This window comes from Pyrgilauda ruficollis, unplaced genomic scaffold (assembly GCF_017590135.1).
Source record: "Pyrgilauda ruficollis isolate IOZ18807 unplaced genomic scaffold, ASM1759013v1 scaffold189, whole genome shotgun sequence".
Classification (NCBI taxonomy): Eukaryota; Metazoa; Chordata; class Aves; order Passeriformes; family Passeridae; genus Pyrgilauda; species Pyrgilauda ruficollis.
In genome coordinates, this window is record NW_024517984.1 from 397432 (window position 1) to 421857 (window position 24426).

Genomic DNA, 24426 nt, shown 5'->3' on the forward strand with positions numbered 1-24426 from the left:
GAGGCCGGGCCCGGGGGGCTTCGAGAAGGATCGGGGGTGGCGGCAGCCCCCGGCCCCCCGCGCCCCCGGCCGCGCTGCGAGCGCTGCCGGGCCCGGCCCCGCCGGCCGGCCCGGGGCGGGATGGAGGTAACGGTGGGAGGGGGCGGCGGGACCCCCTCGTGACAGCCCTTTCTGTCCCCAGCTCCTGGACTTTCCCACCTCCTCGAGTAAATAAATAAGGAACTTACATCCCGCCGGCGGAGGCTGGAAGGATCCGGAGGCCGTCCCCGCGCTGCCCACCTGGAGCGCAGGTGTGAGGATGGGCCTGGCCAAGATGCCCAGCAAGGTACGTCCCGCCTGCCCCGCTGACCGGGCTGCTCGCGGCTCTCCGGTCCCCGGTGCCGGCCCGGTGGGGTGTGCTCAGGTGCCTTGGCAGGTGCTGGGCTGGTTCCTGACCGTGCAGGATGACGCTGGAGCCCTGCACGTAGTTTCTTGGCTGATGCAGAACTTTAAAATGGAGGTTTGGTGTTATGGCTGGAAGTGTGGATTCATCCTGTGTGTGTACAGGGTGTTTCTCTCTCCAAAGCCGTTCCAATGCCAGTAGTGAAGAGATGTGGAGGCTCCTCTTGGGAGCATGTGTGTGTATTTACAGGTGTTACCTGTCCTTGTGTGCAGCAGCATCGAGACATCAAGGCATGACTTGCCCAGGAAAAGAAAGATCATCTGCTTTTTTTTCCCTCTCTTTATTGTGTTCATCCTTAAACCCCAGGTTTACACTATAAGGTCCTTTTAACTTGCTGTTTTGATCTGGTTTGTATATGTGTTTATAGTATCAAAAGAGTTTTGTGTACACCTGTCAGAGGGGTCTTGGCTTTGTCCTGTGAAAACCAAAGGTCTAAAGCTGGAGTTTCCTGCTCACATTTCTGTCCCTCTGGTTTCCCCGTGTGTGAGGCAGCCATGGTGCTCCTGGGTCCGGAGTGGAGCTTTGCTGGTGCTTCTTTAGAAAAGTGACCTCTTGCCTTGCTGATGTTAGTGCACATTAAAGATGTGTCCTAAACACTCAGGTACAGGAATCGAGTTCTGTGCAGCTGAATAAAAGCTGAAGAGCAGTGCTAAAGGGAAGGCTATTTCCCTCTTTTCATAAATCTACAAGCCAAAGCAGCCTGACTTTAGGCCAATTATTGAGACTGATTTTAGACAAATTCTCTTGTAATGGGAAAACCAAAAATCTTATCTCAATCCGTTCACACTGACCTTACACAAATCTGCTGTGGTATCTGATATCCAGTTGGCCAACACAGCAGCAAAGCTCTTGCTCTTTGTACACAGAATAACAGTGAGTTGTTTTGTGGGCTTTAAAAATGGAATTAAATCTTCCTGTTGTGGTTTTGAAGGTTATTGTGAAATACCTTGGAAATCTGTGTTGCTACAGCTCCTGCTGACACTGGTGGGAATTAGGAGAGAACTTCTCTGCAGACTGGTCTTCATTTCCAAAGTGCCACGTGCTGATGCGTTGGGGTTTGACGTGTGGCTGTGTGGATCCTCACCCACGTGGGGTGTTGTGAGCCCTGTGAGTGTCCCATTTGTCCCCCTCCTAAATGCCTACTCCTTCGTCTCGTGCTGCAGTCTGGAAAACTGGAGGAGAGAACCCAGTAAGATTTCAGAGAGCTGCATGCCCTGTGGGATGGGGAGATGGGGCTGGTTTGGGAGGCTGCAGGATGGCCCAGCAGGGCAGAGAAAGGCTCCAGGGAGGGTGCCCTGGATCCTGTGTGCCTCCTGTGAGCGGGCAGGAGCCGAGGGAAGGAGCAGTGCCTGGTGTGCTGCTGGGGCACTCAGCGGGTCCGGCCGTCGGGGTGTCCGGCCGTCGGGGTGCCCGGCCATCGGGGTGTCCAGCGTCAGGATGTCTGGCTGTTGGGGTGTCTGGCTGTTGGGGTGCCCGGCCATCGGGGTGTCCAGTGTCAGGATGTCCGGCTGTCGGAGTGTCTGGCTGTTGGGGTGTCTGACCATCAGGGTGTCCGGCTGTCGGGGTGTCCAGCCATCAGGGTGTCTGGCTGTCCAGCTGTTGGGGTGTTCGGCCATCGAGGTGTCCAGCTGTCTGGCTGTCCGGCCGTCGGGCTGTCCGGCCATTGGGGTGTCCGGCTGTCTGGCTGTCAGGGTGTCCAGCCGTCGGGGTCTCCCGCTGTCGGGGTGTCCAGCTGTCCAGCCATCGGGGTGTGTGGCCGTCGGGCTGTCCAGCTGTCGGGCTGTCCAGCTGTTGGGGTGTCCAGCTGTCCGGCCGTCGGGGTGTCCAGCCGTCGGGCTGTCCAGCTGTCGGGCTGTCCAGCTGTCGGGGTGTCCAGCTGTCGGGGTGTCCAGCTGTCCGGCCGTCGGGGTGTCCAGCCGCTGCATCCCCCGGCAGCTCTGCTGAGGGGCGTTTGCTTCTGGAGGGGAGGACCTTGCTGGACCTTGATTTTTGGAGTGTGTTGAGCGTGTCACAGGTTGAATTGCTTCACAGCTCTGCTAGGACCTGCCTGAGGGCTGTTCTCACCGGTACCCCCCACTTGTGTTCACACTGCTGGTATTGTCACAGTTTGCAGTGTTTCATTGTCACAGAAGAGACCAGCTCAGCTACAGCCCTTGAGTTCTGTGAAGCTCATGGCCCAGAGCTGCTCAGAGGGCAGGAGGTTTGTGGGGGCAGAGGAGCAGGAAGCCCTGCCTGCTCCTTCCCAGGGGAACGTGCTGCTGCAGCTCTGGCCGTGCCCACAGAAAGGGGACTCGCTGCCTTCTCCTTCCCGTTGCCATTTCCCTGTGGCTGCCTGGGCTCTGATTCTCCCATGCTGGACTTGTCATAGGAAGTATTGTTATTAAGAGCAGGGAGAGTCTCATCACTGTGTCTTTTAGTGGCCATCCACCTTTCCCACATACAGGATGCTTCCCAAACTGCAATAGCATGGGTTTAGGCTCAAAAATCCTAAATAATAACACTTAAGAGTTATTTTATGTACAGATACGCATATACTCATTGTATAGAGACTTAAATTTCTGAGGCAGGTCCAATCAGAGCAAGTAATGAGGATTAATAGGTGGAAAGATGAGGTAACAATTAGGTGTGAGTAGCTGGGTACACAGCCCTCACCAGCTATTGTGGTTTGAGTATTGTGGATGCTTGGCAGAAGAATTTGAAAAATTCAAAGAATGATGCTGTAAAAATGGGGCTTCACTGAGGAGAGCTGCTCTTATTCATGGGGGGCATCTCCAGATCAGGAACATCCTTTTTGAGGGACTGGTCCAGGAGTGGCTAGGTGACCAGTTGTGGCACGGTTTTGAGTGGGAAACTGAGACTGGCAGGACCATAGAATGTACGTGTCAGAGGCAAAACTGTGTAATTTTACACTGCACAGCAATTTTTGCTACTCATCTCCAGATCAGGCTGGACGATGGAAGCTGCAGGAAGACCCAGACCTGTACTGGAATGTCAAGCAGGAATCTGGGCTCTTGCTCTGTGCCTCAGCAGAAAATCCTGCACTGCACAGTGAACAAACGATCAGAAGCTTTATTGCACAGGAATTTATTTTAACTGCCTCCACAACAGATTGCCCTCACTCTTCTGTTCCAGTATAAAGCCACATTTGTTGTTACTTCTGCTTTTTAGCTGAGATCCAATTCGAGGTAGATTAAAAAACCAGTAATACCAGAGGTTTGCATGGCATCCTAGGGTCCTGTGTCCAGGGTTCCTAAAGTTCTCTCCAAGTGAAACGAGGAGATCAGGAGAGACTGTGCAGCTGCTGAGTTCCTCATGCAATTGTCTTTCAGAAAATATTTTTGTTACCCTTAAAAATAGACAGTGTTCACTGTGTGACCCCGTTGGGTGCTGGATGTGGGGCTGCTGATAACACACTGCCCTGCTGTCCTCCTTGGCACTGTTTCATCACTGATGAAAGCCCTGTTCAAGGTCTCTACACTCATTTTCTTAAGGTACTGCATGAAAGTGCTGAGCCTGGGGTGTGTGGGGATGGGGAATGGCCATCACTGAGGGACACCTGGGACTGCAAGGGACAGCCCAGGAGTGGGCTGGTTGTCTGCAGTTCCCTGCTAGGGCATAAAAACCAGCATTAGTCTCTCTGCTGTCCTCAGCTGAATATTTTCACGTAGGTATAGCTGTGTTTTGGGCATTTGTGTGGTCAGCAGAGACCTCTGGGTGGCTCTGGCTGCAAGCCCAGGTGGTCTCACACACCCTTAGAAAAATAATGAAATGTGAATTTCCTGGCCCAGAAAACCCAGCTGTAATGACAGTGCTGTGTTGTGGTTTGTTGAGCAAAATATTGGATTTTAAAGAGTAACAGTAGTGCATTGACTCTGTATCTCCAAATGGTTTTTAGAGGCATGTGGTGGGATTCCCAAGCAGGGCCAGGAGCGGACTGATCCCTCCCAGCTCAGGGTATTCTGCAATTGCTTTTGTGGTATTGAAATGCCATGTGTGGTGCTGGGACTTGAATCACGAGGAGGAAATAAACTTGTCTGTATGTGCTGCACAATGCAGGCCTGGATTGCACCTACTGGAAGGAGGATTCCTCCGTACCCAGTTCTGCAGTCGAGCAGGACGGGTTTTGTTTTTCGCTGAGTGCAGCTCCGGGGCAGTGAGCACAGCTGGCACTGCTGTGGCTCCTTTGCAGGCAAACCTTGGTATAAAGCACTTTTTTTTTCTTGCAGAGCTGCTGGCGTTGCTGCTGTAGAGGCGGCAGAGCCGTGTTCTGTCTGAGAGACATCCAGAGCAGGGAATTGCTCGCCTGGCAGGAATTGCCAGCGGGTTTGTGGCACCCCGAGCGTGCCGGGGTCTGTGCTGGGCACAGTCACCCTCCTGCGAGGGGCCGGGCTGAAGGTCAAAGAGGGGAAATGGTTCCTGCGGTCCCGAAGGAACGCTTGCTTGCTCTTGGTGTGCCCTGCGTGAGGGAGCTGCTGAGGAGGGGCAGGATCAGGAGGCCGGCCGGCCGGGCTGCCAGCCCTGCGTGTCCCAGAGCCTGCCTGGAGGAGCCTTTGGGCAATGTCCTGGTGTAAAGCTGGCGAGCGTGGCAGGAGCGGTGCGGGACGGGCCGGCAGCGAGCTCCCGGGGCTGCGGCTGGGCACGGCAGAGCGCGACGTGCACTTTTGCGGGGAAAACGCTTAAACGGCGAAGACTTTATAAAACTGTTTGTTTTATTTTTCCCGGGTGCGAGCTTGCGGTGGCAGCGCCGTGCGTTTCGGGCAGGAAACGGTTAAAGCAGCGTTAAACCAGCGGCGTTCCGGCGGCGCCGCGTCCTGTGTGTCCCCGGCCGCGGGGGGCGGGCGGACTCCAACTCCCGGCGTGCCCCGCGCGCCGCCGCGGGCTCCCCCTGGCGGTGCCCGGCAGCGGCGGGGCCGCGGCGGGCGGACAAAAGGCGGCGGGTCCGCCCCTCCCTTCCCTTCCCCGGCATCGTGGGGTCCCGCCCCGGCCCCGCCGGGCCCCGCCGCCGCCGCGCCCCAACTTCTGCGAGCCCCCCCCTCCCCTGCCTTTCCCCTCCCCGGTGCGGCGGAAAGTGCGGGGGTCGCGGCAGGAGAGCCGCCCCGCACCCCCCCGCCCGCCGCCTCCGGTGCTGCGTCTCCCCGGGGCGGGGGGGCGCCGCGGGCGGGGGGCGGCGGCGCCGCTCTACATTGAAATCCCGGCCCCGGGGGTCCCGCAGGGTCGGGCCGGGGCCTCTCACGTGGCCGCTGCCCCCGGGGAGGGGAAGGGACGGGCGGGAGGGAGGAAGGGGGGGCACGGTTCCCTAACCTGGTGGGAAAGGGGGGCTGGGGTGGGGGGGGGGCACACGCGAAGTTTTAAAAGTAAACAGAAAAAAAAATTAAATTGCATAACCTCAAAGCTTGCAAAACGCGTGGAGGGAGCAGGTCCCGCGGCCCCAAATCCGCCTGGAAAATAGGAGCGGAGCGGTGCCGGTAATCCCGGTGGGCTGTCACCGGCGGGAGCCGTGTCACCGGGCGCTCTCCCTGCTCCCGGGGTGCACAATAGCGTCATTTTCCAGGTGGCTTCGAGCTCCGAAACCGTTTCCCTGTATTTACTTTCCAGCCGCATATTTTGTATTTTATTTATTTGGAACCGGCCCTGCCGATCCAGGATGATTTTCCCCAAAACGGGCTGGAAGGGTCCGGCTATCCTGAAATGCTTTCCATGATCCCTGCGTGTGTTTACTTCTATCACGGGATTAGCATCTTCCAGTGCTTGGTTACGGAGAAATTTCCATCATTTGGGGTATAAATGGGGGCTATGTAGGAGGAAAAATATAGCAGCTAAATATACTGGCAACTAAACTTATTTTCTCCCCAAAAATCAGACCCACCTTCCAAAGCGAGGTGTCATCTCTCTTCTCCTTGAATTTGTGTCCAGGTGGAGCAGAAGGCAGGCACTCCATAGATTATATTCCCTGTTATGTAAAATGCACTTGAATGACAAACTGTAGTTTTCCATGAAACCGGTCAGGATATGGGAGGAACTGCAGGTTTTTTATTTGTTTTGACTGACCATTATATTTTGGACTGGTTCGGGCCACGGCCGTGTTGGTGGTTACATCATGTCATGTGTTGTGTACAGGGTGCTTTGTGCCTGTGGAAATAAGGTGAGGAGGAAGAAGGATTCTCGGCTGGGAAGCCAGGCAGGACCCACTGTGGGATAAAACATTTCTGGGGCTGCCCGAGGTGTGAGCGGGGCTGTGTTTGCCTCTGAACCTCTGGCAGTCCAGGGATCCATCTGCGTGCAGGCGTTTTCTCTTTAAAACCATATTTGTCCTTTTTATAGCCTTTGTTTTCATGGAGGAACCTCTGATGCTCTTCCCTGCTTTAGCGTATCCTCTTGGATTTCCATTCTGGCACGGGAACAGCGACGCTCATCAAGCTGATTATATATATATATATATTTTTTTTTTTTATTTTTTTTTTAATGGAGAAGTCAGCAGCGTTTTAAATCTGGCGGAGGGGGCGGTGGAGCAGAGCGGGGCCGGGGGCAGCGGGGAGAACCGGGGGAGCCCCGGGCCGGTGCCGGCTGGAGCCCGGTTCCCCGCCCGGCCTGGCTTTGGCGCGGCGGGGATGGGGACGGTGGTTTTTTTTTTTTCCCCCCCTGTAGCCGCACTGCCAAGGTAGCACAGCTGTGTGGGGCTTAATGGATTGATATGCTGCAGGAGCAGTTAATTGTGGAACTTGGTTGTGGTACTGTTATAGCTGATTTGTAATGATTTAGCAATGAGGAATGACTTGTGTTCCCTCGTCAGAGGTGATAAAGCAGCAGATGACCAGGCAGATGTGGCTGTGGGTTTCTCTTACGCCTTTTTTCCCCCTCTTTTGCCTTTTATTTATTTTTTTTTTAAGCTGTATTTCAGTCCCGTTTGCTCTCGGAGATCATCCGGTAACCGGAGAGCTGGTGAGAGTGTGACATCATGCAAGGCAGGGGTGAAAACTGAGCGGTTCTGTGACCAAAGTCACTTCCTTTTGCCCTGTTTATAACTCGTGTTTTGGTGAAGGCCACTGCCATTATCTAATGAACGCCCGGAACAAAGACTGTCTCTGGAGTTCCAGCACTCCACCCTTCCCTGCTCAGGCTCCCCTTGCTGCCTGTCCTCAGGAACCTCAAAAGGCTTTTCCAGGGAGGATGAGACTCAGTGGACAGCAAGGTAAAGATAAGGCCTGAGTATTCCTAGGCCCAGCCCAAGGGAAAGGGTAAAGCTTGGGGGGAATGGGAGAAAGGACAAGCAGCACATATTTTTATTTCTGGGCCTTCCCCCCACCCTCTTCCATACAATTTTCCTCTTCTGGAAAATTGCCTTTTTCTGGCACCATTTTTTGAGAGTAGGTCAGTGGTATCTCAGCCTGAACCCAAACAGCACCTGATTTTGCATTTTTCTGTTAGTTTTTTTTTTACTGGACTGTGAGAGAAACAGGTGGGTCAACTTAGGCCTAAATGGGAATTTAATTCCTGGAAGGGTCTCAGGTGGATCACATAGTGATGAGACCGAATAATGAGTAAGTTCTGCACGTCTGCCTCTCTCCCCAGTGTTTATCCTTCCACTGGAAAGAGCACTGGGCAGTTGCAGTGGCAGGTGATCTGAGAAGCAGCGTTTCCGTTGCTGCATTTTATAAATACCATGTCCCTGCTCATGACTTCCAGGAATACAATGTCTATCTGGAATGAAAAGCAGCAAAGACTCGGTTTGAAAATCCTTCCCTGTAAACAGGAGTTTGGCTGCATGTTTGAGGATGCAGTTTTCTGTGACAAATCGTTTAAATTGGAATAAAAGCTTTCTGTTCTTTCTCAGCTGGGCCAGGAGTTGTCATACCCAAATCAGCAAGAGTCTGGGTGATGCAGAACTTGAGTAAACATAATTCCATTAAACCCTGCACATGTCCTTGTCGGCCCAAGTTCAGAGCTGTGTTTTTGGAAGAGGGGAGTTTGAAAAAGGTCTTGTTCAGGTTTTTTAAAGAAAGTTAGAAAACCGGTCTGGATTTCTCCTGCCACGAGGTGCAGCCAGCAGGTGACTGCCAGAGTTAGGAGAATGAGACAAATGGAGAAATGGGAGATGTTGATAGTTGGGAAGACTTAATTCTGGAGTTCTGACAGTGCAGTATCTGAATTTAGTGATGAAACTGTGCTGTTTATCTGATAAAATGAGGGAGAAAGGTAACAAAATTGAATCTCAAGAAGGGAAATGGGGGTAGCTGTCAGCCTGAACAGGCCTTGTCCTCATCTGTGCTTGAGTTAATCTCTTGCAGCAAACTCATTTTTTTTCAGATTTGGTGGAAATAAAAGTTTAATTAAAATATATATTTCTGTATTGGGAGCTGCTTCAGGCCTCAGAGGCCTTAGCAGAAGGTGGACCTTAAAGATTTCTGATTTTCAGCTCTCAAACGTTAGGAAACATCTCTCTGAAATCTTTCTAACTTCCTGTCAAGGTCTGCAGCGACAGAGGATGTGATGGGAGGGTTACTGCGAGGTTGCTTTGCACTGAATGAGGAAGAGCAAGCCCAGCTCAGGCTGTAATTACGGCCCGTGGAAAAGAACCTGTGATGTGAACATCACCTTTGATTAAAGGAGCGTCTCTGCTCTGGAGCTGTTGTCACCCGAGGTGGGCTGTGCTCTCCTCTGAGATCAGTCAGCTGAGCGCTCTGTCCTGAGGATCCAGCCTCTGCATCCAGTCAGAATCAAGGCTGTAAACGTGGCTGCCAGCTTGGGCAGGGGTCTGGTGGTTTGGGACACTTAGCTCTGCCCCTCTCTGGGCTGTTATTTCCCCTTGAGGACGTGGCCACTTACCCCAAGGCACTCCAAAAGACTTTTTGTAGTGACAGCCAATGCCTTGTGCTAAAATACTGAGTATAAAATATGAAGTATTAAGGTGGTGCCATTTTATGGGGCAGGGGGGTGTTAAGAGTTTTGGAAACAGTTACATGCTTTTGAGCAAAGGTGGGTATGACTGTACCTAGTGAATGAAAATGTATCTTTAAAATTAAAAGGCAATTCTGATTTTTGTTTAACTTGCTCCCTGAGTCCTGAGTTCAGTTTTTCATATTTCCTGGGCAACTTGCCCAGATTATGCGAAAGAAAAACAAAATCTTTCTGATACTGCATGGGGGAAACCTGGATTTCACAATTAAAGCTTTCTAAAATTTTAATTTATTTTGTCTCTGACAGGCTGTTGCTTTCTGCAGATGTGCCATTATTATTTTTGAACTATATTTCTTGTGATTTGACTCTAGATTGCAACTTTGTTTTGAAGAGTAGCTTAACAGCAATGGGTATTTTTATCTCCAGCCACTTAATTTTCCAGGTGAAGGCATTCTTGCTTTTAATTATTCACTTTTCCAGATTTTTTCAGCAGTGATGACAGTTAATCTTGCTTTGAGGCTTCTGTTCTTCTTTCTGACATCATATTGATGAAACCTCCTTTACCTCAGATGATGCAATTGGTTTGGTTTATTTATATCCAATGAGAGTTCACAGGTGTAAGAGAGAATTATTCTTGCAGAAGGAGATCTCAGAGTTGACCAGACCCTGCCACTCATGTGGACAAGGAAGTAGAAACAGCAGCTTTTAGTTTAATCTTGAGGGCTTCTCTTTGGAAACAAACAAAAGTGGAGCTCAGTAATATTTCTGGTATGTTCTTACTATTAAAATTCTTATTTTTCCCGGGGAGATTAGGTGCAAGTCTGTAGTGTTAATAGCTGTGGAATGTACTCATGTGTGTGTTGTAAAAATCTGTGGTTATTGTGTGTGTTCTTAACCATTTTTAAATTGGTATTTGTAAAAAAAGAGCCTGTTTCCCAAATGTGGGTCATTGCAAGCACACAGTCTGCACGTGATAACTGGCTTATCAATAAGGTGATCGTCCTGTACTTGCCTGTCACGTTTCCTTAATTAAAGCTTTGAGAGTTGCTTCTCATGTAAATCCCTTTCTAAATTGGTAAACACCTGTCTTACAAGTAGAAAATGTTGAGAGGTGATAACAAAAAGAGAATCTGTTATGCACAGTTGTAACTTTGGTAGATGGACATTGTGGATGTGGAAGATATTGGTAGGGCTCAGGGAGTTGCTGCGTGTTGTTACCTGCTGAGGTTAGCACAGATGATGTGTTTTACTTGCAAAATGAAGTGTAGAGGGATTTTATTTTACCAAGTTTGGGGTTTTTTTGTGTGCTTTGTTTTGGTTTTTTGACTGAAACATATTTGTAACCACACGGACTCAAGAGTTGGCTGCGCTGTTGATTTGTAGTGGGGGAGGAGAGGGGAAGTGGGAATTGGTATAATACTCACTTCCTTCAGGGTGATTTTGCTTCTATTGCTTCTAACAGCACCTTTGTGTGCCTCAGGAAATGGGTGTTGGGAGGACAGAGCTTGGGCTGAAGGGGTTTTAGGGTGCAGCAGTGCAGGAATTTGGGATCATGTCAGGGAGTTAAACCATAATCCAGGAACGTAAACATGTGAGGTGGGTGTGTGTGGCCAGGTGGGGGACACAGGTGATGCAGCCGGGTGGGTGCCACGGTGGGATTGATGTCTGGGAGGAAAGCATGGACAGCCCTTCCAGAGGCAAACTGGAGTGAGTTCAGACAGGTGCCTCCTGTGTCCAGTGCTCAGACATCCCCATGTTTCTCATGACCCTCACAAAGAATTCAGAGAGCCAAAACTTCCTGTGTTTGTTTTGGGCTTATTTTCTGGGGTACCGCACAAAGTCATGTGCTTGGAAACCCAGTTCTCCTTTCAATGTCTGATTGTAAAATTGGGTTTTAGAAGCAGAGGGTGTTGAATAAGTCAGCAGGCCAGGGGATTGTTTTCAGGGGTGTCATGACCTGGTGCTGCTCCGGGTGTTGTGTGACTGGGTGTGTTCCTCCTGCCCCTCTGACCTCCCATTGCTGCCTTGGCCGTGTCCCACTCCTCCCTCTGCTCCCTCTTCCAGGAGTTGGAGAGTTGGGTGGCTGATGTGGGGTGTGGGTCAGGAATACTGGATGGCTGACATGGAGTGTGGGTCAGGAATATTGGGTGGCTGATGTGGAGTGTGGGTCAGGAATATTGGGTGGCTGACATGGAGTGTGGGTCAGGAATATTGGGTGGCTGAGATGGAGTGTGGGTCAGGAATATTGGGTGGCTGAGATGGAATGTGGGTCAGGAATATTGGGTGGCTGACATGGAGTGTGGGTCAGGAATATTGGGTGGCTGACATGGGGCGTGGATCAGGAATATTGGGTGGCTGACATGGGGCGTGGGTCAGGAATATTGGGTGTCTGTGGGTCAGGAATATTGAGTGGCTGACGTGGAGTGTGGGTCAGGAATATTGGGTGGCTGACATGGAGTGTGGGTCAGGAATATTGGGTGGCTGACATGGGGCGTGGATCAGGAATATTGGGTGGCTGACATGGAGTGTGGGTCAGGAATATTGGGTGGCTGAGATGGAGTGTGGGTCAGGAATACTGGATGGCTGACATGGGGCGTGGGTCAGGAATATTGGGTGTCTGTGGGTCAGGAATATTGAGTGGCTGACATGGAGTGTGGGTCAGGAATACTGGATGGCTGACATGGAGTGTGGGTCAGGAATACTGGATGGCTGACATGGAGTGTGGGTCAGGAATATTGGGTGGCTGATGTGGGGTGTGGGTCAGGAATATTGGGGTGTGGGTCAGGAAGCCCCCTGAGGAGCCCTGCTGCCTCTGCTGCCTCTGTGGCCTCCCATGCACTCCTGGGGACTGAGGGAAGATGGGCGAGTTACGGTTACCCTGGTTTTACCTGCTCGCTGCAGCCTTTCATCTTGGCTCTGTTAATTACTGCTAAGTGCTCTGGCAGTGCTCTAGTTCTGCAGGGAAAATGAAGAACGTTCATTCACTATTAGCTAAAGACACACTGTAAACACCACGCTGGCCTTCCAGAGGCAGCTCCTCTTGGACCTTGCCAAGCCAAGCCCAGCACAGGGCTTGTGCCACGGCTGCTGAAGGCTGGGCTGGGGTTGAGCTGTGGTGGTGGAGCTGGAGCAGTGTCCAGTCACTCTGGCAGTTCTCTACCTGCAGGGCTTGTGCCAGAGCAGAAGCCTCTTGGTCCCACATGTGTCACCCTGAGTGCTGGGAATCAAAGAGCCTTGGCAGGGAAACAGTGACAAGAGGGACCTGTGGTGCTCACATGGATCTGCTAATGCTGATGGGTGACAGCAGTTTCAGTAGAACTTGCCAGCTCAGTTTGGGTCCCAGGAGGAGGCAACAGATTGGGGATAATTCTTGGAATTATTGTGAGACTTAGCAGAATGTTCTGAAAGTTCCTCAGAGTGTGTGAATGACCTTCCCTTCCCATTCTGTGGCCTTTCCTTTTCTTTATTATCCTTCCTCAGAGATGCCTTAACACCTTCTCCCCTCCAATTCCCTGTTAGGAAGAAATTCCTGATAAGTGTAATACAGCTTTAATAACAACACTATAAACAGAGGGAGGGAACATGCTTACAGATGTTCCTTAATGTCTTTTCCAGGGGTTGCTCATAAAAGTTGAGATCTAATTCAGTGTTAGAGAAGCCAGTGCTGTCCAGCACACAGAGAGTTTGTAAGGACTTTAATAAAATACAAAAAATAGACCAAATAATTTTTGGAGGTCATCTTTAAGCTGCTAGAACAAAGCCTTACTCTTAGGGGAGGCTTTCCAGGCTTCCAAAGTATTCTAAATGCTGTCCACTCAATGAAAAGTGGAGCCAAGGAGGTTTGCAGTGGCTTAGCAGGAGGATTTGCTGTTTTCAAGTGGGTTTGCTAACCCGGAGGAAAAAGCAGTGTCAAAGTTTTGCTTCCGTTTCCCACTTCTGTTAATTTAAGTTGATGACCTACAGACTAACTCCCTTCAGCCTGCATCTCCTGCAGACTCCTGCCTGACTGCAGTCAGTGCAGCTGTGTTCATGAGGAGTCATTTAGCACCAAGGGGAGGGCTTCCTGCTCTTTTTGCAGTTGGGTGTTTCCAAAGCCACTGTGGATGTGGAAGCTGTGGTGGAGAGCCCTGAGCCAGAGTTCCCTCTGGAAGGGAAACCCACGTGTTTCTGCAGAACTGGGAACCTGTTAGGGGCAGTCATTCCCAGCGTGTGCCTCTGGTGAAGGTCTTGGAAGGAGGCTGGAGTGGAGGAAGTCTTTATTCTGATAGTCTTCCTCCCTCCTCTCCCAAGGGTGTCTTAGTTACAAGTGGAAAGTTCCCTGCAAGTTCCTTTTTTTTCTTTCTTCCCTGAATAGACATGTTCAGCTTTTATTTATGGACCCAAATGGTGACTAAAAGCCATTTTCAGTGAGTGTGGCCTAAACTTTTAGACATGCAGATCCTTTTTTAGTAAGGATAAAGTGTAGTCAATTACAGAACACCGTAAGTTCTGTGAGCTGGGGACTTGGGAAGCCTGAACCCTCCTCCAGCATCTTGATATTTCTGCTGCAGCAGCTTTTTTTAAGTGGGTTCCTCTGGGAGTGTATTCTTCCTTCCCTGACTCCTCCTTCTGTGTCACCTAACTGGATTTTATGGAGAGTGAGTTAGAAGGACTGTTAGCAGAGTAGGGACAGCCCTGGGGACCAGTCCAGGCTGGAGGATGAGCAGATGGAGAGCAGCCTGGGGAGAAGGACTGGTGGGTGAGAGCTGGACATGACCAGTCCCAAAAATCTCTGTGCCCTGGGCTGGTCCCCCAGTGTGGGCAGTGGGGCTGGAACAGGATGAGCTTTAGGGTGCCTTCCAACCCAAATCATTTTGGGATTCTAGAAATGTGGAGGGTTTGTGTTTTGGACCTGGTGAGGGGCTGGACGGTTAACCAATGTATGTACTCATTGGAAACCACACAGAGTAAATAATTTTGAGCCTTCCCTCCATGGGAATGTGGGTTTGTGTCTCTAACTCATCTCTGACTTTCCACAAAAATTCACGTTCTAGTACTTTGATTTTCAGCCTTGATGTCTTTCTGGTCCCTGTTATGGAGAAGCACCTGAATCTGATGTTGGGAGCAAACTGGCTGTGAAATTTTCCTTTTAGACATACTGAAACTTCAGATAATCCTTGCTTTTCCTGTAAAGTAGTGCATTAATATGGTCATTGGGGTGTGTTAATGTACAGCTACAACAAGCTTATGCAAATTTATGTGAAATTAGAGGATTGGCATATCAGGCAAGAGATCAGGGCAACTTTTATTATTAAGTTGATGTGAAATATCTTACGAAGATGGTAAATAACTTCAGCAGTAAAAGGAAAATCAAGTAACTGTTTCACTGGCAGCACAGCCAGTTCTGTGGGTTATTTGAATGCCATTTTAAAAGGCATTTAAAAACACTGACAGTTTTAGTGGTAAGGAAAGTGGGTGAATGACCAGAGACTTGTAGGTGGGTGGGAAGAGGCTGCAATATAGAGAAATGAAGAGTCTTTAGTTATTTCCTTTTATTAGTTTGCTCTAGTTGAATTAAACCCAGGCTTACTCTGACAGTCAGTGTGGAACTCTGTGCGTGTGTGGGTTAATCTTTATCCATGCTCTTGAAAGAGAAATGGGAGTTGCTAACACTGGAAATCACCTGGCTCAGTCGGAAATGTACTTCTGGGAAAGTAGGTTTCACATACACCAGGGAAGCGACTTTCTTGAAATCCAGGTTTCAGGGAAGCGGTGGGGTTTCTTCAGCCACTGGGAGTTTAAGCATATGGAGATTTGTTCCCCTCAAGCCCTGTCTGTGTTACATGTTACAGTCAAATCTGTCATTTTTAAGACCCCTGAGCTGGCAATAGAAGCACTGAAAACTATTTCATAGGTGTAGCTCAGGGATTTTAATGATGAAGTTGGCGAGCTGCTGGCATTGAAGAGTAGGAGCATCCAGGGCTGGAGCTTGCGTGGAGGCCTGGAAGGGTTCTGGTGTGCTCACAGATAAACTGAAAGATGGGAGCAGCAGTTACAGGCACTAACTGTGGGAGATCCTGGGGTTCTGGAGGGTCATGTGTTCCTGCTTCTGCTCCTGGTGCTGCTCTGCTGAGCAGCTGGGGCTCCCGGGGGGAGGAGGCCGGCGAAGCGCAAGCGTCGCATCCGCATCTCGCTGCCGTTTTCAAAGCGTTTGATTTATTTCCTCCCTGTGCGGCGCCTGACTGTGTCTTTTGCCTTCCCTGTGCAGGCTGCCCTCGGGAGCGGCAGTGGGAGGCAGTGGAGCTGGCCTCGGCAGCGGGAGAGGCTGGACTTCCCGTGTCTCTGTGCTGAATGGCTGCGATGGCGCCCGCTCTCACTGACGCAGCAGCCGAAGCTCACCACATCCGATTCAAGCTGGCTCCCCCGTCCTCCACCTTGTCGCCTGGCAGTGCCGAGAGCAACGGCAACGCCAACAACATCCTCCTGGCTGCCAACGGCACCAAAAGGAAAGCCATTGCTCCGGAGGATCCCAGTCTAGATTTCCGAAACAACCCCACGAAGGAAGAGCTGGGCAAGCTGCAGCCGCTAGTGGCCTCTTATCTCTGCTCGGATGTAACATCTGTCTCTTCAAAAGAGCCTCTGAAGCTGCAAGGAGTCTTCAACAAGCAGACAGTCCTTAAATCTCACTCTCTCTTATCTCAGTCCTTTTTGAAAACAAGTGATCTGTTGGGGAGGCAACCGGTGTTGGAATTCACTTTGGAGAATCTAAAAACAATGAGTACTAATAGCCAGCCACCTCTCCCACAAGCGCCTGTGAATGGCTTGGCCAAGAAATTGGCCAAAAGTACCAATTCAGACCATGAAAACTCTAGTTCTCTGAATGGTGGGAAGTGTGCTTCTCCTTCTGCTGCCCTCCAGACTGTTGACTATAACACAGGAGGTTCTGAATTGGGGGACTTGAAGACCGGGTTGACCAATTGCACTCTTCCACATAGAAGCCTTGATGCAGAGCACGCAACTCCCTTTAGCAATAATAGCACTGCAAATAAATCCTCCCTTAACTCCGCAGAGCAGCAGTGGGTGCTCGAGGGCGGCAGTGGGGACACGCGGGTGCCCGGTGTCGGGAGCGGTAAGCTGGAGGAGCAGAAACCTTCTGTGCTGGCTGGTCACCACAGCGCTCTGGACTCGGAGATGAGGACGAGGGCCCTGCTGCGGCGTCAGGCGGACATCGAGAGCCGAGCCCGGCGCCTGCAGAAGCGCTTGCAGGTGGTGCAGGCGAAGCAGGTGGAGAGACACATCCAGCAGCAGTTGGGCGGCTTCTTGGAGAAAACGCTCAGCAAGCTTCCAGCCTTGGACCCCCTGAGGCACCGGAGCCAGCTGATGTTGACCAGAAAAGCAGAAGCAGCCTTGAGGAAAGCTGCGAGCGAGACAGTTACTTCGGAAGGCCTGAGCAACTTCCTGAAGAGTGATTCAATATCAGAGGAACTGGAGAGATTCACGGCCAGTGGCATGGCCAACTTGAGATGCAGCGAGCAGGCCTTTGACTCGGATGTCACTGACAGCAGCTCGGGGGGAGAGTCGGACGTTGAAGAGGAGGAACTGACCAAAGCAGACCCAGAACAACCCCACGTACCACTGTAAGTAGCACTCACTTGTTTCCTTTTGCTGGTGGGGGAGCAAGGTGGAAAGTGGCAGATGGAAATATGGTTTTTGTAGGAATGCTAAATTTTGGACGGTGTTAGGTTAAAGAATTGTTAAAACTAGTGTGGTGTGGTTTGCAGCACGTTCAGCACTGAAGATAAAATTCCTTGTGCTTATTGGAAATAGTCTTTGGTGTTTTTGGAGCAGCAAGTCATGGAAATAGTGGCTGGCTGGAGTATTGTGAGCTGCAGATACAAACCTGGAATGCCATTAGCAGTTCTCTCCAAGATGCTTTGGTCCTGTCTCCTGAAAGGAAATGCTTGTTGTTTTACAGTGGGAATATTTGTTGTAAACCTGTTGTGTAAAGTAAAGCCAGTCTGAATCTGTGTAGCTGAGAGCATATTTATGATTGGGGAATTACTTTATTTGTTAAATGGACTGCCTGGAAAAAAGTACTCAGAAAGGATTTGGTTCAAGTGCCAGCGGAAGTGTGAAACGAGTGTGTTCTCTTCTTGAATCTGGGAGATTACTGCTGGGAATTTTCTTCTTGTCTGTGAGTTGCATTAAATGATGACAACAGCTCCATAATTATGTTGTTAACTGGATGCTCTTTGCATAAGTATTAGGTGTTAGTGTGTGTGTGTAGGAGGAAGATCCTTCTCAAGGCAAAAGGTCTTGAGACAGGTCAGGGAAGAAGGGAAATTTTTGTTCCAAACCCAGAATTTTCCCTGGGAGTGCATACTACAGTATTTTGCAAAAATCTCTTAAAAGGCCATATTCTGTGTCTAGTCACTGCGAAATCTTGCTTGCATCAGTAGATGGTCTCTTTCCCCCTCATGGAAGTGTTGAACCTCAGTCTGTGAAGTATCATTACGGTCAACAAAAAGGTCCCTGCATGGGCACAGGGGTCCTGGCTGGAATGCCAATGGCTTTCACATCCAGGATGGAAATAGTCACCAATACTTCTGAATTCCTGCACTGTCCTGGAGTTGTTCGGATCTCTCTGGAGAAATCACTGAATGGATTTGGATGCCTGTTGTCTGGACTGTGTTAGTGACTGGTCAAGGGCTGTGTGGCGCAGATTTTACTGGGCTGGGTGGATGTGAACAGTGGGCACTTGGTAACTTCAGCATCCTCTGAGAACATGCTCACGTGGATGAGTGCCAATAACCAGGTGTTACAGCTTTTGAATATCAGATTCCAGCTAAATGTCACATTATGTTTTGGGGTGATGGCGCAGGATGAATTTATGCGTGTGAAGTCGTAAATGTGGCTTGAGATTGGGTTTCTCCCAGTGCAAAGCTGGTAGCTAGCTGATCATGTGATCTCTCCTGGGTGGACATTAAGGGGTTCTTGTGCTCTTAGAAACAAGAGTTTAGTAACTTTATTCCTGTTCTGTAACGTCCACAAACTTACTGTTTGGATTAGTAATAGAATTGTATTTCTAAGTCTTGTAGTAATTATTGGAGGAGACATTTGATTAAAAATTTGTCCAAAATTATGCTAAATTTCCCATATTGGGGGTTTCATGGCTTCACATGTTGTCTAGCAAAGTGAAATTTCTTTGCCACTCCTCTTAATCCCAGGAGGAAGTGCAGCATTCAGAGACACAGCGCGTGAAATTCTTTGCTGACTTTTCCGCCCTTTGCGTTAGTCATGCCTTCACGTTCTGAGTACTCTTAAAAAGCCAAAGATTTGAAAGCTAATAAAAAGGCTGATCCCTCTATTGTCTCTGGGTTCAGAAGCTGGTGTGTATGCACACTGGCATCTAGGCCAGGCCCACCAAAGCCCGTGTAAAGTTGGTGCCTGTGGGTATTCAGTAATGAGCCACCCGAGCACTGACCGTCCTGTTGGATGGGTGCTGTGACATTGGCCCAGCTCCGGCACCGCCGAGCCTCAGTGCGTGTTGGTGCTTGTTAGTGGAACTCCTCAAGTCAACCTTAAGAGCTGGAACTCCTCAAGTCAACCTTAAGAGCTGGTACAAGCTTCTGAGCACATCTAAATACCATCCTTCTCCAGCGGTGCTAGGAGGCAGGAAGGGAAGAGCGAGTTTTCCGCTGGGAAGCTGCTCTGGGCCAGCTGATGGTACAGAGCCATTGTTGTACATTAGTGTGAGTGCTGAGGCTGCTCAAGGAGGGCTGGATTTTTTTGTCTTTCTGAATTTACTTCTTTAGAAGGAAGACATGAATCCTGATTATTTTAATTTTGATAATGAGGTGGAATATCTCAGTGTGGAGACATTCCAAACCCACCTGGATGTGTTCTGTGTAACCTGCTTTAGGAGATCCAGCCTTGGGTGATCTCCAGAGGTCCCTTCCAACCCCAGCAGTTCTGTGATTCTGTACACTTCTCATCGCTTGGTCACCGTCCCTTGGTTCTGCAATGCTTCTGGATGCCCCTACCTTCCCCCCCAAAAATCTGCTGTTTGCTTCTAGACCTTTAGTGAGAGTTGTGCCACCAACAGAGTCTCAGAGCCTGCTGGCCATGTCCCTGACCACTTCAGAGATTCAAGTAGGAGCACCCAAAAGAGACAAAGACATGTTGACATCATGCTTAGATAAGAGCTGACCTTTGAGTTTTTCTGGTGTGGTGGCATTCCAGAACCGGTATCTGGTCAAGGACAGACTTTGAAGCATTTGTACTGTTCTGACCTGCCTGATCTCAGCTACAGAGCACCGTCTCCCTGAGAAATTTGTCATTCCAGTAGTGTTAGGGATGTATCAGAACTTGGTAGGTCCTTTTAAAGCACTCCCAGACCTGCTGCCCAGGAAGGTGCTGTCATTCAGGTGCATAACCAGGCCATCATGTAATGCATAAACAAAGCAGGGAGGGATTTGTTACACCTTTGGGAAGCCCTGCCAGCCATGGGCTTGGTTTAACAAGGTGCTCCTGGTTCTCAGGCTGCCGATGGGGAAGGCAGGTGTGTGCAGGCAGGGCTGGGTTGTGCTGAGTCCTTTGCTTTGTGCGCATCAAGGACCGCCGTGTTGGATTGTGTCTGCTGCCAGGTTAGCGATGCACAGGTCTGCTTCACAGCTGAGATTCTCTGGAGCAGTGAGCAGTGCAGAGTGGGGATCAGGAGAGAGCAGCTTTGCCTTTGCTAGGAGGTGAGGAAGGCAGGTGGGAGTCTCCCCTGTGGAGAATCCAACCTTCCTTGGCTAGGTGTGACTGGAGGCAGCAGCGCCTGAGAAACCTGCGCGACTGTGAAAGGGCCCAGGTGCCCTTTGGGGGTGGGCAGGCCCTGGCACAGGGTGCCCCCAGACAGAAGCTGTGGCTGCCCCTGGATCCCTGGCAGTGCCCAAGGCCAGGCTGGACAAGGCTTGGAGCAGCCTGGGACAGTGGAAGGTGTCCCTGCCATGGCAGGGGGTGGCACTCAATGAGCTTTAAGGTGCCTTCCAACCCAAACCATTCCATGGTTTTATGTTGCTGTCAGCATGCTGGGATCAGGAACTACTTGTGAAACATGGTTCAGAGAAGGGCATGGAATTCTTCCCAGTGCTGGAGGGCTGCTGGCTGAAATCTGGTTTGTGTGGCTGAGTGGTGGTTTAGAAAGTCACCAAAGTCCTGTTGTTTCTGTGTCCCTGTGCTAATACTTTTAAATAGGAAATATTTCATTTGGCTTGTGCACTTTTATAGTAGTTGCTCTTGTCAGAACGGTGGTTTCTTTGGTTGTGTTGGATTTGCCTGCAGACAAGTTTAATCAGAATTTGTCAACTGTTTTTGGCTGGTTGGTGACCTGTGCTATGCATTGATGTAGACATGAGCTGTTGAGTGGTAGGTGATTTAGTCTCTCTAATCCTCAACTTCAGTCTGTACCATGGAAAAATTTTCTGAAAAGGTAATGAAACCAAATATTTAACTGGGACTTATCTTTTAGCTCAGGTTTTCTTATCTGGAAAGTCACTGTTTGGTTGGCAGTTGCATCGAGCTGCTGAGAGGGAACTGAAGTTCCTAGTGACCAACTTCTCACACCACTGGCTTCCCACAGAACCTTTCCAAGGGTCAGACAGTCCCTACAGTATTCACTTGTGGTTGTTATGATGCCTGTGGCCACGATGCCTGAGCACACTTTAATTATTCCCATTTACTGAAGGGAAATCCCAGCACCTTCTGCACTTTGGTGTTGCAGTGAATCATTTCACAGCCTGTGTGTTGTCTCCTCCCTGCACTGCGTCACATTGTGCTGCTGGGATTTCAGAGTTGCTGGGCTTGGAATAGTAATTCACATTTCTCACAACTGCTTTTCCCAGCGCTGATTTCCAAGTCCTGTGTTGGAGATGAATGCATGGGACACTTGGGTTGGGGGTTGCTTGAGGAGTGGCCAGAGTTGGTGCATCAGCAGACTGAGAAATGGGATTTAGAGATTCTGATTTTTTTCCTTGATGATGTTTTTCAAGCAAGAACATGATAATGAAGCCTGTATCTCCAGGCCCATTAAATAATATTTCTGAAATCCATGACTTCATGAAAGTATGGTTCAGATCACAGATCCCACATGTAATTCAGAAATCAAATCCCACACCATGGGGACTAAGGAAACTTTTCCTACTGGTCACAGATGTATTTCACTAAATGGTTTATGCAGAGCAATCCTAAAAGTTTGTCTCTTACTCTTTATCACTTTTTCAGTCACCTGCTTGACACTTCAGATGTTTTTTGTTGAATTTTAGCTGTGCTTGTAGGTACTGATGACAGCAAGGTGCTTAACTGTATTTTTTAGCTGTTTATGAGGACTTGCTTATGTGATGTCTGAGTTGTTGGTCTCAGCAGTGATGTGTTGGTCAGGAGAGAAGCCCTGCAAGCTCTTTCAGAAAGAGAGAGCAAATCCTGAAGTGTTTTTGCTTAGCTTTTGAAAGCAGAACAGTAGAGTGCCTGATTGTTCAAAAATGCTTAATCAGGTATCTGAAATAAGTAGGACACTCCAAGTCCCTCTTGCTTTTAAGGAAAGAGGGCAAATGAGAACAGTCAGTTATTTCTCAAAGAGATGCTGGTTCTAGTACACTTTTTATAGATATTATGGGTGTCTAATAAGTTGTTTCTGACTTTTATTGGGGCCTTGATCCTCATGCAGACCTCAGTGGGGAATGGCAGAGAGGTTTGGTGTAGGTCAGTGGCCATCCACAGACCTCAGATAAGGCAGCGTGGTTGTCTTTCATCTGCAGGGAATTTGGTGCTTTAGTTTAAATTTATCCATCTAGGCTGAAAGCCCCTTCCACCCCAGAGGAACCACCACCAGATTCACATCTGGGATTCTGTGAACCAGCACTCAGAGTTGGGTCACACGTGCGAGGAGTAGCATTTGGATCGGCGCTGTGTTGAGGAAAACATTTGAATTTCGTGTGTGTGGTGTTGAATGCAGACAAAGCATCTTTCTGGCAGATGCCTTTAGTGCCCCTGCAGCGTTTTGGGTTGTTCTGTTCAGAGCCAGGTCTTCTCTCCCTGTTTGTCTGGCTGGGCTGGTGTATGGAAGATAATGCAGAGCACTGGGAATGATTTGGTGTGTGGTACTGCCAATAATAAGCTGCTCTTTGTCTCTGTAGCCCTTACCCAGTAAGAACAGGCTCTAGTTCAGATTTTCTAGGAGTTGTGGGTGACACTGTGAATAGGGTTAAATAAATATTTACTTTACTTTTCATTGGAAAAAGCCTGTCACAACATCTGAAGCAGCAGAAAAATTTTAGAAGTTTGTGAATGTGAACTGGTGTTAAAAACCCAGTGTGGTGCTTATCTGCTTTGCTGCAGTCTCCTCTGAAATTGAAGTCAGTGTTTAGCAAGGGAAAGGGGCCCTGTTTAGAGTTAATCTCTGATACTGAAGTCTAATATACCTCTGTGGGGGATGGGGAAAGACTTTTACACTGTGTTACACCAGCATCTGCAAGCTGACCCAGCTCAGAGCTGCATTTTTATTCATGCTGGTACTGACAGAAGACAACAAATGACTGTATAGCTGAGATTACAAGTAGAGCAAGGGTGAGTGTGGAATTCCTTAAGGAAGAGATTGTAAAGGTATTCCCAGGTGTCTTCCTCAGAGATTTGGGGTTTCATTCTGCAGTGACGTAGGCTTTCCCCCTCTTCTGTTCTCTCCTCCTGCAGATCCGTTCTGGTTGCACTCGCTCAGCAGTGCTAGACTTCCAGCTGGGGGAAAAATGTTTTTCTTGCTAAACTGGCACTACCCCAAGAGATTTTTCCACGGAGTGTGTTTTGGGCACACCCTGGATGTGGGGCGTTCTGCAAGTGTCTCGTTTCAAAGGCTTGGAGAGCTCTGTGTCTTTGCTGGGCTGTCCTCAGATAAAACGCTTTAGGTAGGAGAGAATTAAAAAAAATTGGCTTAGGTTTTATTTGCTGGATTTTGGAATGAAAGGAAGGGCTTAGAAATATAAATAGGTGAGGGCCTGTGTATTGACTAGGAATTCAGATGGGAAGTGGGAAGAGAAGCTTGAATTGCCGTTGGGTTTGTTGCAGTTGCCCTTCTCATCTCTGGAGCCAACTGGGACTGATTCAACTCTCCAGTGCATTTGGAGTTGTCTCTGGTTGTGACTCTGCATTTGAAAGATTTGCTTTCACTTGAAGTACTGGAATGGCTTGCTTAAGTAAGATCCAGCTCCTTCTTTTCTTTACCTTTTTTTCTTTTTTTTTTTCTGTCCTATTTCTTTTCACCCCCCTCTGACCTTCCCTGGGATAAGGTTACTTTCTGGAATGCCTGCTCCAGGTTTGACCTCAGCACTGAACAAGCTATTTATGGGAAGGGTACCTGGCACAGGCATGCCGAGTTAAGGATTTGCTAAGGATGCCTGGGATTTTCCTGTAAAATGTGCTGTTTCATTGCATTGCATCAGCAGTGAGGGGCATGATGCTTTGGTGAAGGAGAATGTTTAAAAGGGGACAGTCAGAGTCTTGTGCTGTTGAGTCTTTCTGTTCACTGCTTTTGTTACAGGCTCAGAAATTCTGCAGCAAATGGGTCACGTGGAGGGTGTTTTCCTTTTTCCTGCACCTCCCCAAACCAGCCCCAGCCCTGTGCCAGAGTGTGCCAAAGTGTGCTGGGCAGGGAGGGCAGCCCCAAGCAGGGAGGGTCACCCTGGGCAGGGAGGGCACCCCAAGCAAGGAGAGTCACCCCTGGGCAGGGAGGGTCACCCTGGGCAGGGAGGATCACCCTGGGCAGGGAGGGCACCCCAGCAAGGGAGAGTCACCCCTGGGCAGGGAGGGTCACCCTGGGCAGGGAGGGCAGCTCTGGGCAGGGTGGGCACCCCAGCAAGGGAGAGTCACCCCCAGGCAGGGAGGGCAGCCCTAGGCAGGGAGGGCAGCCCCAGGCAGAGAGGGCTACCCAAGGTGTATTTGGGGCTGCCGGGAGCTGTCAGGTCAGTGAGGTGAGCTCCTGGCAGATGGCTGTTCTGTCCCCGATGCTCGTGTGCAAGCACGACGTCTCAGCTGCAAAACGAGATGTTCCCTGCGATAGTGGTGGCACAGCTCGGCTG

At 49.8% G+C, this 24426-nt stretch overlaps 1 protein-coding gene across 3 annotated transcripts in view; it reads left to right on the forward strand.

Annotated features, from left to right (window-relative positions):
* The first annotated feature begins 63 nt into the window (after nt 1-63).
* KANSL1 (KAT8 regulatory NSL complex subunit 1) overlaps nt 64-24426 on the forward strand; it is a 77256-nt gene continuing 52893 nt past the window's right edge. For 2 of the 3 annotated variants that reach the window (XM_041465383.1, XM_041465384.1), the window contains exons 1-2: nt 65-325; nt 15585-16953. In XM_041465383.1, coding sequence (XP_041321317.1) covers nt 15668-16953 — 1286 coding nt within the window. In that variant the 5' untranslated portion in view covers nt 65-325; nt 15585-15667. Of the gene's footprint in view, nt 326-15584; nt 16954-24426 lie in introns of all 3 variants that reach the window. The other variant, XM_041465385.1, reaches the window with a different exon arrangement.